We start from the raw sequence: 20,320 nt of genomic DNA on the forward strand, positions 1-20,320 counted from the left end.
ACCGGACACAAAACTGCTGCAAGCTGCTGTTTTGTGTCCATTCATAAAAATTGAAAGAAACGGATTTGTCACTAAAAACAATATAAGTCAATGTTAGGAGCCTAAAAAAAACAGATCCGTTGCCCATTGACTTTCAATGTATTTAGTGACTGATCCGTTTTTTCCCGTTTTGATTTCACACAACCGCATCCTAACAGAACGGATGCATCCTGATGTGCAAAATCAAAACGGATCAGTTAAATTCCGGTATTGAGATCCTCTGCCGTATCTCAATACTGGAATTAACAACGCAAGTGTGAAAGTAGCTTAATTACAGCTTAGTCTCCCATTGGAGTAAATGAGAGAAGCAGCTGTAATTAGACTGTACCACCCCTGCAGTCTAGATGGCGTGCATGTAAACACTGAGGAGGACTCAGCATTTGCAAGAGTGCTGCAGTAGTGTCGGGAGTTGGACCCCCCGCCCGCCGATCTGATTTTGATGTCCTGTCCTGAAAATAGTTGATCAATATCATGACACTGCACAACCCCTTTAAGGAGTAAAACTAAAGTAATTGTACCTGCAGCAGCATCTCATCATCATGCCTGTCAGTCTATATACAGCAGCATCCCATCATCATGCCTGTCAGTCTATATACAGCAGCATCTCATCATCATGCCTGTCAGTCTATATACAGCAGCATCTCATCATCATGCCTGTCAGTCTATATACAGCAGTATCTCATCATCATGCCTGTCAGTCTATATACAGCAGCATCTCATCATCATGCCTGTCAGTCTATATACAGCAGCATCCCATCATCATGCCTGTCAGTCTATATACAGAAGCATCCCATCATCATGCCTTTCCCATTTCGTCCTACGGCAGCACAGAATGGGTTAACTTTGTTCTCATCCGATCCTAGGACCGCCCACCTAGATAATAGGTACAGATTAAAACAATTAAACCATTAGTAGTGACCTATAAAGGCTGCTTCCTCCAGAACCTCCTTGTGTTTTTTTATTGTCCTCATCGGAGGATGAAGCCCACCTATGGATCCACCTTGGAGAAGGCCGTTTGTACCTTGTTTTTTCCAGGTCCAGGCCGGAGAGTGGTTACAGCCATGTATGGTTCCCTGGCTCCACTCTCGTCCCGCTTGCCTCCCACCTGCGTCCCTTCAGCGTCCGGCCATTGGTTTGGCTGTTAAGCGCTGTGCCGCTCAGGTATGCCGGCTATCTTCCACTTTCGGTCTCTCGCATGTGGAACGCTTCGTGGAACACAGACGCGGCGGCGTCTGACGTCATAGGCGCACGCCCACTCCTTTGGGCGCCAAATTCGAATCTCAGGTATATAAAGCGGGACTATGCAGAGCTCAAATGCCCTGGTGCCTAGGCAGCTGAGCTCTAGCGATTTGAAGGTATTTGCCTGTCCTATTGTCAGGCAGTTAACCCCTGATTGCCCTGCTGTTATTTTGAATGATTTATACCTTCATTTTTTATTGCAGATGTCCTCCACATCCAGCAAGAGGGCTCGCAAGAGCAAACACAGATTGTGTCAGGGTTGTGACCAACCCCTTCCTGATGACTTCCTGCAGGATCTCTGCCTCAGGTGTTTCCAGGACACACAGGGAACTATACCTTCTAAAAAGAAACAGAGAGCTGAATCTGTACTCTGCATCTCCTGTCTGCAGCCCTTACTGGAAGACCATACCTCTAACATCTGTGAGCAGTGCTCCCATCCAGATGAAACATCAGATGACGACACCACCAAGATGATGTCTCTGTTCAAGGCTTTCCTCAAACAAACTAAATCCAAAAAGTCATCAAAAAAGAGGAGACGTCGGCCTCCATCTTCTTCTTCTGTGGATTCACGGTCAGAAGGCGAAGTTTCCTCTAGTTCGGAGTCGCCGGTTCTAGAAGATAACTTTCTATTTAATAAATCTGATACGAATCATCTTATTAAAGAGGTAAAGAGTATCATGGAGACCAGTAAGGAAAAGGCCAGTAGCCATGACGAGGATAATCTCTTCTACTTTCCGAAGAAGAAGGCGTCGGTGTTTCCAGGTCACCCTGTTCTTGATGCAGTTATGCGTAAAGAGTGGGAACATCCAGTGGCAAGGCTGAACTTAGGCTCCAGATTTAGAGCAGTTTATAAAACAGATCCAGCGGAATCCTCAAGCTGGGAAGGCCCTGCTAGGGTAGACCCAGCAGTGACGAGATTAGCCAGGAAATCATTCTTTCCATCAGATGACTCGGCCTTATTGAAGGACCCTATGGAGAGGAAGGCGGATGGCCTCCTTAAGAGGTCTCACACCTATCTAGCGTCCCTTAATAAAGCGGCCATGGCGTCAGTCCCAGTGGCGCGAGCTCTCAGAGTATGGTTAAGCCATCTTGGCAGGGACATTGAGGACGGTGTCCCCAGAGAAGACCTCCTGAAACAAATACCTAACCTGAAGCTGGCAGCAGAATTCCTCTGTGATTTCCCAGTAGACACGATAAGGTTTACGGCGAAGAACATGGCTCTCACGAACTCCATACGAAGATCTCTCTGGTTGAAGCTCTGGTCTGGGGATCCATCTTCTAAGAACAATTTATGTTCTCTCCCTTTTGAACCAGGAGAATTGTTCGGGTCTCACCTGGATAAACTCTTGAAGGCGAATATGGAGGATAAAGTATTAAGTTTTCCTCAAACCAAGCGGAAGGATAAACCCAGGAATTTTCGTTCCTACAGACAGGATCCCAGAAGATCAGGCTATAGAGGTCGCTCAAGCCGAGGTAGAGCTGACCGTAGAACTTGGCGTTCGTCGGAGAAATCTAAAAGGAAAACGGAAGAGAATAGGCCTCAGAAGCAGGAATTCTGACGCCAGAATTGTAAGGGTAGGAGGTCGATTATCCCTTTTTCACCGGAGCTGGCGTCAAATTACATCAGACAGCTGGGCTCTGGACATCATACGAAATGGTTACAATCTGGAGTTCAATCGCGCACCAAGAGACAGGTTTACTGTAAACAAACCAAGAGATCCACAGATCTTTCTTTTGTTAAGAGAGTTCATAGAAAAGGGAGCTTTGGAACCAGTTCCAAACGATTCAAAGAACTCTGGAATCTACTCCAGAATTTTCTGCGTACCCAAGGGGAATGGGAAGAGTCGGCTGATCATAGACCTGCGCTACTTAAACCGTCATCTAAAGAAGATCCATTTCAAAATGGAGACGATGAGATCCATCGCTGCTGTCCTCAGGAAGAACCTGTTCATGGCTTCTTTAGATCTCAAAGACGCCTATCTGCATATTCCTATAAATCCACAGTCAAGAAGATTCCTGAGAGTTGCCATCAAAAGAGGGGGAGAAATTCTGCATTACCAGTTCAGAGTTCTTCCCTTCGGGTTATGTTCAGCCCCGAGGATCTTCACAAAGATAGCAGTACTTATTGCAGTAGAACTTCGCCTGAGGGGGATCCAAATCTTCCCATACCTAGACGACCGGTTGCTGGTAGCCGGTACGGAGAAGCTCCTGCATCAACACCTGGAACAGACGGTGGACCTCTTACAGTCTGTGGGTTTTCTAATAAATTGGGAAAAATCAGACACGGTCCCAGCAACATCCAAGATCTTCCTAGGGTTCCTGGTAAATACTGTCACCATGAAGCTCTATCTTCCTATGCCAAAGGTGGAAGCACTGAAGAAGGAGATGAAAACTCTGATGTCCCTCCACTCCCCTTCAGTACGAAGGGTTATGAAAACTCTGGGTCATATGACTTCAGTTTCAGAAGCTGTCCCTTGGGCAAATATCCACAGCAGGGATCTTCAGATGAACATGCTGCGAGCTTGGCGACTCTCCAGACTCAGTTTGGACGCGAGAATAAGGCTGAATCCAGCGACAATTCAGTCCCTCAGATGGTGGTTATGCACAGAAAATTTAGTCAAAGGGAAGAGCTTCCAGTTCCGGTCTCCGGTGATCATAACTACGGATGCCTCCGGCCAAGGATGGGGAGCCCTTCTTCTGAACAAGTGGGTGCAAGGCCTCTGGACACACGAGGACAGAATGAAATCCTCGAACTACAAGGAGCTGAAGGCGGTTCTGTTGGCTCTGCGCCACTTCAAGTCCGATATAGTAGGGAGATCCGTGCTGATCCGTTCGGACAACTTGACTACCGTATTCTACCTGAACAAGCAGGGAGGTACGAGGAGCGGACTTCTTCTGGAGCTGTGCAAAACTATTTTCAGCTGGGCGGAATCACACCTGCTGGAACTAAAAGCAGCGCATATCAGGGGCTGCTACAATACGCAAGCGGATCATCTGAGCAGGAAGACGGTGAACCAAGCCGAATGGGAGCTCAATCAGTCCGTTTTTCACCAAATTACAGAGAAGTGGGGCTCTCCTGCATGGGATCTGATGGCGACAGCAGAGAACAGAAAATTGAGCAAGTTTTGTTCGCTGAACAGCTTCGACAATCCAACAGTGGTGGACACCTTCTCCATGGGCTGGGAACACCTATTCATCTATATATTTCCCCCGGTACCTCTCATCCCGAGGGTTCTTCGGAAAATAGCAGAACAGAAGCCTCAAGCCATTATGATCGTGGTTTCCCCTTCTACTTCACTTGTCCAGGGGGAACTTCTGGAGACTTCCCCTGCGGCCAGATCTCCTGTTGCAGAACAACCTGTATCATCAGAATCTACAACGTCTACACCTTACGGCCTGGAGGCTGAGAGAAGTAAACTAGAGAAAAGGGGCTTGTCACAATCGGTAATCGACACCCTGCTGGCATCTAGGAAAGACTCTACCAACAGAAAATATGCGAAAGTCTGGCGAAAATTTCTATCCTGGATGTCACAGACCAGCCATGAAACCATCAATATTTCTTCCATCCTGCAGTTTCTGCAAGATGGGTTCCAGAAAGGGCTCAAGCCGAATACACTAAGATCCCACATGACGGCAATAAACTCTGTAACAGAGAATTAATTCCTTCATCATCCTTTGATATTCCGGTTTTTCAAGGCGATCAAGAGGCTCAAACCTGTTCATAGAGACCCAGTACCCATCTGGAATCTTTCTCTGGTACTAAAAAGGCTTGCAGCTCCCCCATTTGAGCCATTACAAGAAGTGGACTACAAATGGCTCTCCTGCAAGACTCTATTCCTCACAGCAATTACGTCTGCCAAAAGACTGGGGGAGCTTCAGGCATTGTCTTCAAAACTCCCATACTTACGTTTCCTGCCAGATGGGGTTCTACTTCGTACTATGCCAGCCTTTTTGCCTAAAATCCCTTCAACAGCAAACAAAAATAGGGAGTCGTTCCTCCCAATATTTTTTCCTGAGCCTCTGGACGAGAACCAGAAACTCTTACATACATTGGATGTTAAAAGAGCTCTACTTATCTATTTGCAAAGAACAAGAGAATTCAGAGCAGTAGAAAACCTTTTTGTCCTCTTCTCTGGGCCAAGAAAGGGTTCTTCTCCTTCTAAAGATACTTTGGCAAGATGGATCAAAGCCACAATAATGGAAGCCTATTCTCTGGAAGAGATACCACCTCCATTTCCAGTGAGAGCGCATTCCACCAGGGCCACGGCTACTTCTTGGGCAGAGGTCGCACAGGTCTCGATGGAGGAAATCTGCAATGCAGCATCCTGGTCCTCATCCCTGACCTTCGTCAAGCATTATCGTTTGGACGTTCTGTCTGCAGCTCTGAGTGAAGATACCCCCCCTTGTGATCTATGAAAATCCCATTCTGTGCTGCCGTAGGACGAAATGGGAAAGGAAAAATTCTTACCTGGGATTTTACTTTCCTTGAGTCCGTAGGCAGCACAAGTTCACCCTCCCTAATAAATTTCTTATATTGTTTTTTTGGCATAATTCTTGGTCTGAGTCTATTTGTATTAACACAAGGAGGTTCTGGAGGAAGCAGCCTTTATAGGTCACTACTAATGGTTTAATTGTTTTAATCTGTACCTATTATCTAGGTGGGCGGTCCTAGGATCGGATGAGAACAAAGTTAACCCATTCTGTGCTGCCTACGGACTCAAGGAAAGTAAAATCCCAGGTAAGAATTTTTCCTGTCAGTCTATATACAGCAGCATCCCATCATCATGCCTGTCAGTCTATATACAGCAGCATCGCATCATCATGCCTGCCAGTCTATATACAGCAGCATCGCATCATCATGCTTGTCTGTCTATATACAGCAGCATCCCATCATCATGCCTGTCAGTCTATATACAGCAGCATCCCATCATCATGCCTGTCAGTCTATATACAGCAGCATCCCATCATCATGCCTGTCAGTCTATATACAGCAGCATCCCATCATCATGCCTGTCAGTCTATATACAGCAGCATCGCATCATCATGCTTGTCTGTCTATATACAGCAGCATCTCATCATCATGCCTGTCAGTCTATATACAGCAGCATCCCATCATCATGCCGGTCAGTCTATATACAGCAGCATCTCATCATCATGCCTGTCAGTCTATATACAGCAGCATCCCATCATCATGCCTGTCAGTCTATATACAGCAGCATCCCATCATCATGCCTGTCAGTCTATATACAGAAGCATCCCATCATCATGCCTGTCAGTCTATATACAGCAGCATCTCATCATCATGCCTGTCAGTCTATATACAGCAGCATCCCATCATCATGCCTGTCAGTCTATATACAGCAGCATCCCATCATCATGCCTGTCAGTCTATATACAGCAGCATCACATCATCATGCCTGTCAGTCTATATACAGCAGCATCCCATCATCATGCCTGTCAGTCTATATACAGCAGCATCTCATCATCATGCTTGTCTGTCTATATACAGCAGCATCTCATCATCATGCCTGTCAGTCTATATACAGCAGCATCCCATCATCATGCCTGTCAGTCTATATACAGCAGCATCCCATCATCATGCCTGTCAGTCTATATACAGCAGCATCTCATCATCATGCCTGTCAGTATATATACAGCAGCATCCCATCATCATGCCTGTCAGTCTATATACAGCAGCATCTCATCATCATGCCTGTCAGTCTATATACAGCAGCATCCCATCATCATGCCTGTCAGTCTATATACAGCAGCATCGCATCATCATGCCTGTCAGTCTATATACAGCAGCATCCCATCATCATGCCTGTCAGTCTATATACAGCAGCATCTCATCATCATGCCGGTCAGTCTATATACAGCAGCATCCCATCATCATGCCTGTCAGTCTATATACAGCAGCATCCCATCATCATGCCTGTCAGTCTATATACAGCAGCATCCCATCATCACGCCTGTCAGTCTATATACAGCAGCATCGCATCATCATGCCTGTCAGTCTATATACAGCAGCATCCCATCATCATGCCTGTCAGTCTATATACAGCAGCATCTCATCATCATGCCTGTCAGTATATATACAGCAGCATCCCATCATCATGCCTGCCAGTCTATATACAGCAGCATCTCATCATGCTTGTCAGTCTATATACAGCAGCATCTCATCATCATGCTTGTCAGTCTATATACAGCAGCATCGCATCATCATGCCTGTCAGTCTATATACAGCAGCATCCCATCATCATGCCTGTCAGTCTATATACAGCAGCATCTCATCATCATGCCTGTCTGTCTATATACAGCAGCATCTCATCATCATGCCTGTCAGTCTATATACAGCAGCATCCCATCATCATGCCTGTCAGTCTATATACAGCAGCATCGCATCATCATGCCTGTCAGTCTATATACAGCAGCATCGCATCATCATGCCTGTCAGTCTATATACAGCAGCATCGCATCATCATGCCTGTCAGTATATATACAGCAGCATCCCATCATCATGCCTGCCAGTCTATATACAGCAGCATCCCATCATCATGCCTGCCAGTCTATATACAGCAGCATCCCATCATCATGCCTGTCAGTCTATATACAGCAGCATCGCATCATCATGCCTGTCAGTATATATACAGCAGCATCCCATCATCATGCCTGCCAGTCTATATACAGCAGCATCCCATCATCATGCCTGTCAGTCTATATACAGCAGCATCTCATCATCATGCCTGTCAGTCTATATACAGCAGCATCGCATCATCATGCCTGTCAGTCTATATACAGCAGCATCCCATCATCATGCCTGTCAGTCTATATACAGCAGCATCTCATCATCATGCCTGTCAGTCTATATACAGCAGCATCGCATCATCATGCCTGTCAGTCTATATACAGCAGAATTCCATCATCATGCCTGTCAGTCTATATACAGCAGCATCTCATCATCATGCCTGTCAGTCTATATACAGCAGCATCGCATCATCATGCCTGTCTGTCTATATACAGCAGCATCGCATCATCCTGCCTGTCTGTCTATATACAGCAGCCTCCCATCATCATGCCTGTCAGTCTATATACAGCAGCATCCCATCATCATGCCTGTCAGTCTATATACAGCAGCATCCCATCATCATGCCTGTCAGTCTATATACAGCAGCATCTCATCATCATGCCTGTCAGTCTATATACAGCAGAATTCCATCATCATGCCTGTCAGTCTATATACAGCAGCATCGCATCATCATGCCTGTCAGTCTATATACAGCAGCATCCCATCATCATGCCTGTCAGTCTATATACAGCAGCATCGCATCATCATGCTTGTCTGTCTATATACAGCAGCATCTCATCATCATGCCTGTCAGTCTATATACAGCAGCATCTCATCATCATGCCTGTCTGTCTATATACAGCAGCATCTCATCATCATGCCTGTCAGTCTATATACAGCAGCATCCCATCATCATGCCTGTCAGTCTATATACAGCAGCATCCCATCATCATGCCTGTCAGTCTATATACAGCAGCATCCCATCATCATGCCTGTCAGTCTATATACAGCAGCATCGCATCATCATGCCTGTCAGTCTATATACAGCAGCATCTCATCATCATGCCTGTCAGTCTATATACAGCAGCATCTCATCATCATGCCTGTCTGTCTATATACAGCAGCCTCCCATCATCATGCCTGTCAGTCTATATACAGCAGCATCTCATCATCATGCCTGTCAGTCTATATACAGCAGCATCCCATCATCATGCCTGTCAGTCTATATACAGCAGAATCCCATCATCATGCCTGTCAGTCTATATACAGCAGCATCGCATCATCATGCCTGTCAGTCTATATACAGCAGCATCGCATCATCATGCCTGTCAGTATATATACAGCAGCCTCCCATCATCATGCCTGTCAGTCTATATACAGCAGCATCCCATCATCATGCCTGTCCAGGGGCAGACATACCATTTGTTCAGCCTGTACAGTTGCACAGGGGCCCACAGTATTAGGGAGCCCGCTTTCACCAGCTTCCAACTGTTTTATTAAATGAGCTAATGAATTTCATGGCTCAAATTTATTTCTGGATTATTACAGGGACAAGAAAAGTAAGTTTTGTGTGTAACTATTCAAGATCAAGGAACCCATATAAGTCTTCAGACCCTTTCATTTTTTTCACATAAAAAAAAAAAAAACTATTAACGTTTTTTCCCCTTTATTCTGCACTCAATAATCCATAATGACAAAGGTAAAACAGAATGTTAGAAATATATTCAAGGGAAAATGTCGCACCAAAATGAGAAGGGGATCCAAGCAGAGGTGCACCCACTAACAGACAGCACCCAGTCTGATAGAGACAAAATAGATAAAAAAGTAGAAGTGGGGCACTCACTTAAAGTATAGGGATCTTGTGTTTATTGGGGTAATAATAGTAGTAGCAATAAAGCAGTAAAATATCACAATAACTCAGTAAAATGGCATATATTAATATTACATCAAGGTATCAGAATATTCATAAAAGTGGAGCAGAATAAAATTGTGGTACTATCGACAATAGACAATAAATGTAGCTATAATAGGTACAATAAGAAAGCGCAATAAAAAAGCATTAAAAAGTGCTATGATATGTAATTAAATATAGATCCCAATAGATATGAATAAAATTGTAAATTCATATGTCGGCCATAGGGACATTCACTGATTGAATCCTGAGGGATAATTCCATATAGGGCGATTCGTTCCGACAACCAGTCTTTCAAGGTATTCTCAAAGAAGTATATCAAAGTCCCCAGCGTATGCAGCTAATGAATTTTTACTGTGTGTCAGTTTGGCTGCTACTACGCACAGCGGCGTCCCGCTGTAATTGCGATCGCTTTTGAGTGGGGCATACAAGTCCTTACCCGAGACTCCTGGATAACGATTCCTCGACACGGTGCGTTGGTGTGCTGCTCCGGTCTCAAGGATAGGTGTCCTGTTTCGAAAATTCGCGCCAGTTAAAATGTTTGTTGCACGCGGTATGAGTGACCTGCGTGATGTAACACCGATAGTTCCGGTGATAACTTCTGGCGCACAGGGGATAATTTCCAGGTTTCTCGGACTTGTGGACCCACTCGTCCCGGAGGGGGGGGGGATACCAAACGCGTTTCGGGGATTTACAAGGCAGACCCCTTCTTCAGAAGAAGGGGTCTGCCTTGTAAATCCCCGAAACGCGTTTGGTATCCCCCCCCCCTCCGGGACGAGTGGGTCCACAAGTCCGAGAAACCTGGAAATTATCCCCTGTGCGCCAGAAGTTATCACCGGAACTATCGGTGTTACATCACGCAGGTCACTCATACCGCGTGCAACAAACATTTTAACTGGCGCGAATTTTCGAAACAGGACACCTATCCTTGAGACCGGAGCAGCACACCAACGCACCGTGTCGAGGAATCGTTATCCAGGAGTCTCGGGTAAGGACTTGTATGCCCCACTCAAAAGCGATCGCAATTACAGCGGGACGCCGCTGTGCGTAGTAGCAGCCAAACTGACACACAGTAAAAATTCATTAGCTGCATACGCTGGGGACTTTGATATACTTCTTTGAGAATACCTTGAAAGACTGGTTGTCGGAACGAATCGCCCTATATGGAATTATCCCTCAGGATTCAATCAGTGAATGTACCTATGGCCGACATATGAATTTACAATTTTATTCATATCTATTGGGATCCATATTTAATTACATATCTTAGCACTTTTTAATGCTTTTTTATTGCGCTTTCTTATTGTACCTATTATAGCTACATTTATTGTCTATTGTCGATAGTACCACAATTTTATTCTGCTCCACTTTTATGAATATTCTGATATCTTGATGTAATATTAATATATGCCATTTTATTGAGTTATTGTGATATTTTACTGCTTTATTGTTACTACTATTATTACCCCAATAAACACAAGATCCCTATACTAAGTGAGTGCCCCACTTCTACTTTTTTATCTAGAATGTTAGAAATCTCTGGTAATTTACTGAAAAGGAAAAACTAAGATCTTGCATTGACATAAGTATTCAGACCCTTTACTCAGGACTTAGACCTCTTTCACACGAGCGTGACGGAATGGGTCAGGACTCAGTGCAGGTGCTATGCATTCACATCACGCATTGCACTCGCGCGGAAAACTCACTCATGTGAAAGGGGCCTTAGTGGAAGTACCTTTGGCAGCGATTGCAGCTTCCAGTCTTGGGGATGATGCCACAAGGTTTCCTCTGCAGATCCTCTTCAAGCTCTGTTAGGTTGGATAGAGATCGTCGGTGGACAGCCATTTTTAAGGTCTCTCCAGAGATGTTTGATTGGGTTGAAGTCAGGGCTCTGGCTGGGCCACTCAAGGACATTCATAGAGTTGTCCCTTTAGCCACTCCTGTGTTGTTTTGGCTGTGTGCTTACGGTCATTCTCCCATTGGAAGGTGAACCTTCAGCCCAGTGTGAGGTCCAGAGCACTCTGGATCAGGTTTTCATTTAGAATCTCTGTACCTTGCTGCATTCAGCTTTCCATCAGCCCTGACCAGTCTCCCTGTCCCAGACGCTGAGAAACATCCCCACAGCATGATGCTGCCACCACCGTGCTTTACTGTAGGGATGGTATTGGACAGGTGATGAGCAGTGCCTAGACGCTTACAATTGAGGCCAAAAAGTTCAAAAGTTCAATCTTGGTTTCATTAGACCAGAGAATCTTGTTTCTCACAGTCTGAGAGCCTGTTGGGTGTTTTTTTTGCAAACTTCAGGTGGCTTTCACTTTTACTGAGGAGAGGCTTGTTTCTGGTCACTTTGGCATAAATCCTAGATTGGTGAAGTGCTGCACTGATGGTTGACCTTCTGGGACCTTCTCCCATTTGCACACTGGATCTTTGGAGTTCAGCCAAAGTGACCATTTGGGCTCTTGGTCACCTCCCTTACCAAGGCCCTTCTCCCCAGATTACTTAGTTTGGTGGGACATCCAGCTCTAGGAATACTCCTGGTTGTTCCAAACTCCTTCCATTATGGAGGCCAGTGTGCTCTTGGGAACTTTCAGTGGAGATTTTTTTTTTGTACTTTCTTCCGATCTGTGCTTCTACACAATCCTGTATCTGATCTCTACAGGCAGTTCTTTCCCCCTCATGGCTTGGTTTTTGCAAAGGATCTGAATACGTATGGCCATGCCAAATTTTTATTTTTTATTTTTAATAAATCTGCAAACATTTCTAAAATTTTGTTTTCAAATTTTTATTATGTGGTAATAGGTGCAGAATGATGGGGAAACGTGATTTTTTTAATTTTATTTTAGCACAAGGCAGCAACATGATATAAAGAATGACAAAGGTTCTGAAGATGTCTGACTGCATTGCATTCTTGCACAGGGGCCCTTTGCTGTCTCTGTCGTCACTGTTTGGAATTTTTGCAATACTCACGAGATGAGCGAATTTCATATTTTGAAATGAATTCACACTTTGTTTGGTGGTAAAAGGTGAATTGCGCTATGGATTCTGTTATGGATTCTGTTACCAAGTCCTCCCCTGCATAACGGAAACAGGACGGATCCGTTTTGCAGCCCATAGTCTTCTATCATGACGGAATGAATAACGGAATGTCTCTAAAGGCATTCCGTTATGCATTCAGTCATAGAATTGCGTTATGGTCCGTGGTAACAGAATCCATAACGCGATTCCGCTTTTACCACCAAACGAAGTGTGAACGAATTTCATAAGCGGAAATTCACTCATCTCTACTCACGAGGTCACAGGTAACTTTTCCTCTCAGGAAATAACACTGCAGCCTAAACTTTCATGTGACTCTCATGTGAAGTAGCTAAATAGTTCCAGTCTAAATGGTGGAGGACAGGTGAAGAAAAGACAGAGAAGAAGAGGTAATGGTAAAAACGCAACACTTTCTAAGTGATGTTAGATTAATGTGGCATCATACATATCAGTCTTATATTGAACTTCTAATTTTTGGTATATTTTGCAGATTCGGGGGTGATGTACACTTTTGGAAGGAAAGAATGGTTCCCACAACATCTGAAAATTTGCAGAGTGCATGGAAGTAGGTTCCTTACCCCTTATGAACACAGCCAATAGTTTTTTCACTTTTGCTTTTTTTATCTTTCCCTTCCGAGAGCCAAAACTTTTTATTCTTTCATCAACGTAGCCGTTTGTTTTTTGTGGTACGAGTTGAATTTTTTAATGGCGCCATAAATGTACCATATGAGAAAATTATTTGGGGGATGCAATGGAAAACTATGCATTTCTGCCATTGTTGTTTGGGGTTCATGTTCACGACATTTACTGTGTGATAAAAATTACTAACTTTTTTTTCAACCCTTTCAGGACTGGGCCATTTTCCATTTTTGTGTTTCCGTTTTTTACTCCCAGCCTTCATGGAGCCATAACTTCTTTATTTTTCCATTCAAATAGCCATGTGAGAGCTTGTTTTTACAGTGACAAGGTGTAGTTTCTAACTGGACCATTTGATATTGCACTCAATATAGCAGGAAGCTGGAGAAAAAAATTCAAATGGGGTGGAATTGGGGATAAACGCAATTCCGCCATAGTTTTATGGGTTTCATTGTTAAGGCTTTCACTATGAGGTAAAACTGACCTGTTCCCTTCATTCTCTGGGTTAGTACGATTACAATGATACCACATTTGTACAGATTTCTTGTGTTTTAATACAAAAAAAAAACTTTGGAAAAAAGATTACTTTTTTATATTTGTCTACAGAGCTGTGTGAGAGCAAATTTTTTGCAGATCACATCAGTATTTTTTAATCTTTTAAATTTTTCACTTTATCCTTTTTATTTTTTTAGGTAAAGCTACAAAAAATGCCGATTTAGACGTTTTTTTCTGTTACAACATTCAATATATGGGATAAATATGTTCATATTTTATGGGTATTTTGGGAACTGGCAATGATCTTTATTTTTGATTGTTTTTTATTTATAAAATGGGGAAAGGGGGTGATTTTAATATATATAGATAGATATTTTTAAAAACTGTTTTTTTTAACCATTGCAGTGAATGGGAGATGCGCTATTTTTCTATAGAGCCTCTTGCTACCTGCAGGCCTCCAAGGGAACTACAGCTGTAATAACCTGGGTTTCTTCATAGAGACTCATGGTATTGCAGAGAACAATTGAACTCTGCGCAGGGAAGCCACTCAGGCCAACCTACCTTAGATGCCTTCGTCACATTTGACCGTGGCATCTGAGGGGTAAAATGTCTGATTGGTTTTATCACTGATTTCAGACATTAGCTCTTAGTGTCTGCTATTTAAAACGGCAGAAACCCGGCGGCTTTGGCGCCTGCTCCTCTTGCGAGTGGGCACCATTTTTAAACCCCCGTCTTCCGCTGTACATGTGGTGGTCCTGAAGGGGGTTAAAGAAAAATTAAACCAGTTTGCTTTGTGCTGCTATATTTTGACATCTATAACTTTTATAATTTGTTGACATGGCAATACCAGTTATGTTTATTTACTATTGACATGACAAATGGGAAATGTGAGGCGTTTAAAACTTCATATTTGATTTTGTTTATATTTTTGAAAACTTTATGAAACGTTAACTATTTTTTAGTCCCACTAGCGGCTATAAACATTTGATAGTTTGTACAATAAAATACACTTCAATACTTCTGCATTGTAGTATAATAAGCTCCAGGGACATTGCTAGGGTCTCAAAAGATCTGGGGCCCAAACCCCAATGAATATGGCCCAGTTCTCCCCCCTCACCCCGCACACCGCATTTTGCTGTACTTGCTATACAGCAGCACATACCTCCCACATCCAGGGCCTCCCAGGTGATGTTACCTCCGATTTAGTTCTCCGTCTTCATCTTCTGCATTTGTTCCGTACAACTTCTTTCAGCCGCTCCTCGTCTCTGCATAGTGTGACACACAGACATCTTAGCTTCTTCACATTTCTATCATCATCCCCCAACCTGGAGTCCCCATAGGCCTCTTTCTCATGGGCAAGATTTCCACACGGGTGCAATGCATGAGGTCAACGCATTGCACCCGCACTGAATCCGGGCCCATTCATTTCTATGGGGCTGTGCACATGAGCAGTGATTTTCACACATCATTTGTGCGTTGCGTGAAAATTGCAGCATGCTCTATTTTGTGCGTTTTTCACGCAACGCAGGCCCCATAGAAGTGAATAGGGCTGCATGGAAATCGCAAGCATCCGCAAGCAAGTGCGGATGCGGTGTGATTTTCACGCATGGTTGCTAGGAGATGATCGGGATGGGGACCCGATCATTATGATTTTCCCTTATAACATGGTTATAAGGGAAAATAATAGCATTCTTAATACAGAATGCTAAGTAAAATAGGGCTGGAGGGGTTAAAAATAAATAAAAAATAATTTAACTCGGCTCATCCACTTGTTCGTGCAGCCCAGCTTCTCTTCTGTCTTCTTCTTTGCTGTACAGGAGGAAAAGGACCTGTGGTGACGTCACTGTGCTCATAACATGGTCCATCACATGATCCATCACCATGGAGATGGATCATGTGATGGACCATGTGATGAGCGCAGTGACGTCACCACAGGTCCTTTTCCTCAAAGAAGAAGAAAGAAGAAAAGCCGGACTGCGCATACAAGTGGATGAGGTGAGTTAAAAAAAAAATCTTTTTTTTTAACCCCTCCATCCCTATTTTACTAAGCATTCTGTATTAAGAATGCTATTATTTTCCCTTCTAACCATGTTATAAGGGAAAATAATACAATCTACAGAACACCTAACCCATACCCGTACTTCTGTGAAGAAGTTCGGGTTTGGGTACCAAACATGGCGATTTTTCGCACGCGCGTGCAAAACGGCTAAAAAATATTTTTTTTGCATTGCGCGCGGAAAGATTGCGCATTTTCCCACGACGCTCCTGCATCTTATCAGGCCCAAATCCATGACGTCCGTGTTTGTTCCCCTATAGTAATTATCACGACCGGCGTGCCTATCACATACGTGACACAGAGGGAGGGAAAGAGGAAGGCCCTGTCCAAGGGAGAGGGAAAGGTGGTGACCCCTATCTCACCTTGAGGCTGGCACCTGACTGCCCTGACGTCCCTAGACGGGTTCCTCACCCGTAAGGTGATCACGTGCCTAAACCCTGGCTTTCCCTAAGATGAGCCCTAGATAGTGAATAGGGCGGTGGGAACACTAGTCCACACCACTAGCTCTAAAGGAAAACACCAAGGGGAGGACAGACAATACAGACTAAACATATAATCCCAGGTGGGCGACAACAGAAGACAACAAAAAGCTCAACAGGGATCCGGAAGATAACACTCTGGAACAACAACGAGGATTTACAGCTCCAGTGGGTCAGTATAGAAGTCCAGGAAGCTCTATATCTAGCAACCAGAGAAGTGAGAGAGGAGAATATAAGGAGTTTGGGAGTGACAGACAAGAAACAGCTGAGGAGGAGAAGCTACGGATCCCTGAGTGAGACAAAAAGGATTGCAAGGCAAAAACAGAAAACTATCATTAAGAAACAACGTGATCTTTAGACATAGAGCACGCAGCCACCCGCTGCGACTTCCTGACCCCGGGTATAACGGAGTCAGACGTGGCTCCTGACACCCTCGTGACAGTAATAGTGCTCCTCATAGTCCCACCAATAGTAATTCCCTTCTAGAATGCCCTCATTAGTAATACTGTCCCCTATAGTGCCCCCAACCATGATAACGCTCCCCATTAGTAGAAGAGCCATTCAGTATTAATAATACTCTCACAGAGCCCCGAGTAGAAATAAGGACCCCTATTGTTCCCCCAGTGGTAATAAAGCTCTCTACAGACCCCTCATTAGTAATAAGGCCCCCCATAGCGCTCTTAGTAGAAAAAAGGCGAATCTATAAGTCCCTCCTATAGAGCCCCTAGTAGTAATAAGAACACCTATAATGTCCCCTGGATTTGCAGTGCCCCCTGTAGTTATATTCCTCCCTCCACCATACAGTCCGTGTAAATAACATCACACCATCTCTCCAGCCCCCTCCAATATACAGTCCCATGTAAATAACATCACTCCCTCCCCCACCCCCCTCCAACATACAGTCCCATGTAAATAACATCCCTCCATTTAGCATACAGTCCCAGTTAAATAACCTCAACTCCCAGCATTGCTCTGCCTCTCCCTTCACTTTCCTCTGCTCATGTAGCAGACATCACCACAGCTTCTTCCCCCAGGACTTCTCCTCTTCACTGCTGTCCTCTCCTGTACTGGTCACATGATGGTGGCCATCATCGCAGGTCCTTCTCAACCACTGCCTATTTTACTGGTCACATGACCTGTGATGTCACCACAGGTCCTTCAGCAGTTTCAGTGCATTAGATTTAATTGTATTGCCATCCTGAGGACAGCAATACAGTTGTATCTAGCTGGAAGGCAGGACATTCGGGGCCAGGGACAAAACATCAGGGGCCCAGGCCCCGAATGTTTTAACCTAGCAATGCCCCTGATAAGCTTCTTCCTCTTTTTCCTCGCAAAAAGCTTTCTCTCTGTGGTGGCCATCGATTGCAGCCATTTTTGGTCCTCCTTCTCCAGTTTTCTCTGATTAAGATATGGAGCATAGGACTCCAGAGGGGAGATACGGACCACAGGAGGGGATTCAGGAGGGCATGTGTGGTTGCTGGCCGGGTACATCTGATACTCACAGCCTTAATTACCAATGAGAGCATCAGATCATTATGTCACCGGCCAACGGCATAGAGGAGGGCTTGGGCGGCCCCATCAGCCCACCAGGTAGTTTCCCTGTAGGGCCTATGGCCAGTCTGCCCCTGTCCTCCAGCAGGGTATATATCCAGTATTAACATCAGTAAGATCGCTGTGCTAGGCTGTTTCCATAGCTCCTATTCACTGCTATGGGCGTTGCACAGCCTGCTCCATAACCCGGCCACCTCATACACCGCTTCATACGATGGGTATTTCAATCCCAGCCATGAATGGCTGAGAAGGGAATGCCTCATATTTGCCTGTATACCCAGTCATATTAGGATCAGGGGATGCATCATTGCATAATCTTCTAGACCATTTTTCATTTAGGTGTCTGGGTGACCATATTGGTTGTCACCAAGTTGATCCAGAAAATTTAGCTATGAAAATTACCAAAATTATCACCTTTTCAGAAAGGAATACAACTAAGGCCAAGTTCACACTTCAGTTATTTCCACCAGTTACTGTGAGCCAAAACTAGAAGTGAAGCCTACACAGAGATCAGGTATAATGGAAAGATCTGCACCTGTTCTAAGTTCCTGTTCCACTCCTGGTTTTTGCTTCCAAAAACGGATCCAAACAACTGAAGTGTGAACTTGGCCTAATACACATTTTCATAACATATAAGCATTCTGGCAGAAGAAGAAGGCCCGAGATTTTTTTAAATGGCTTTCTTCCATACATCATTTAAAGTGACCCTTTGGTTAAAGAAAAAAAAATTGCATTAACTGGGGAAGGAACAGGACACTTAGGCTACTTTCACACTAGCGTTATTACTGGATCCGGCAGGGTTCAGCAAAAACGCTTCCGTTACTGATAATAGAACCATCTGCATCTGTTATGAACGGATCCGGATATATTATCTTTACATTGCCAAGACGGATCCGTCATGAACTCCATTGAAAGTCAATAGGGGACGGATCAGTTTTCTATTGTGGCAGATTGTGGCAGAAAAAATTGATCCATCCCCATTGACTTGCATTGGGGGTCATGCTGGATTAGTCTTGCTCCGCATCCCAGGACGGAAAGCAAACTACTACATGTTGCGGTTTGCTCTCCGGTATGGGAACGCAACTAAATGGAATGGAATGCATTTTGGAGCACTTCGTTCTGTTCAGTTCAGTTTTGTCCCCATTGACAATGAATGGGGACAAAACTGAAGCGTTTTTTTCCGGTACTGAGCCCCTGTGACGGAACTCAATACTGGAAAACTAAAACGCTAGTGTGAAAGTAGCTTTACCTGGTGCCTTTTCATCTGCAGATCCGTCAATTCCCGGTCTTTTCTTCTATCATCCAAGATGGCCACACCGCTTCTCAATGTGCACAATGTACATTTGGTTTGCCCAAAACACTTCCTGCCACCCTTGGATTGGCCATCAGTGCTCAGATGAATAGTGCTGACCAATTCAAGATCAGAGATGAACAAGTAGGAAGCGTTTTGAGCTACTGAGGCACAATGTGCTATCAGACAGTCAGATAAGTAGTGCACCCATTTTCAATAGCAGAAGAGAAGCCCAAGAATTAGTAGTTCTGCAACTTTAAAGAGGTGACCAGGTAAGTATTCTTTTCTCAGTTAATATGATTTTTGTCTTGAACTAGCGGGTGGCTTGGCTTTTATTTCAGCAGATGTTGTATGCTTTAATTATGAATGTATATTAAATTTACTTTTTTTTCCAGGTGGGTTCTGACTTTGGAGTGTGAAGGCAGCAGAAATACTCTCGGTGCAATTAAAGAAGCAATAGAGTGCAACTTCGTTGATCAGGAAAACCAAGAATCTCAGGGAATGTATTTATTTACTAGTGGTATTCCAGATCAGGAAGTGGTGAGTGACAATCCTCATGGCTACTTGTTGGGAAACATTTTTTTTAAAGGGGTTGTTCGAGTTATTTTTTTGTTCTTTATATGTTTCTAGCTAATCAAATGTAACAGCTTTACCATGCACTTACTGCATCTGTAGTTGGTCCTTTCTCAGATCTCACTGTGATGTCAGCTTCTCTCCCTGCTCTGACAATGATTGGTGCACAAGCCTGAGAGAGCAGCACTGCCTGCTGTTGCTTATTGCTCGCTCCCTAAATTCTTAACACCTTCAGCAGCATAGACTCAGGGCTGAAGGCTTTACTGAGTAGCTGCAGGCAGTGAGGGGACAAATGCTGGGCACAGGAGCTGACAGAGGAGTTCTGCAGAGCATTGCACAACAGGTAGGGGGAAAGATCCTGTGTGTATTAGCAGTGTCATTGTACAGCTGGGACCTGTAGTCCTACACATACAACATACTGCTGAATCTCCCAACAGGCAGACATGTC

General features: G+C 44.3%; 1 protein-coding gene across 1 annotated transcript in view; it reads left to right on the forward strand.

Annotated features, from left to right (window-relative positions):
• The window catches only part of LOC122923231 (von Willebrand factor A domain-containing protein 3A-like), a 135,490-nt gene that overhangs the window by 54,492 nt on the left and 60,678 nt on the right, over positions 1–20,320 (forward strand). The window contains exons 18-19 of the mRNA XM_044273992.1: positions 13,282–13,356; positions 19,695–19,839. Of these exons, the coding sequence (XP_044129927.1) occupies positions 13,282–13,356; positions 19,695–19,839 (220 nt within the window). The remainder of the gene's footprint in view (positions 1–13,281; positions 13,357–19,694; positions 19,840–20,320) is intronic.

The sequence above is a fragment of the Bufo gargarizans genome, unplaced genomic scaffold (assembly GCF_014858855.1).
Source record: "Bufo gargarizans isolate SCDJY-AF-19 unplaced genomic scaffold, ASM1485885v1 original_scaffold_1381_pilon, whole genome shotgun sequence".
In the NCBI taxonomy this organism is placed as follows: Eukaryota; Metazoa; Chordata; class Amphibia; order Anura; family Bufonidae; genus Bufo; species Bufo gargarizans.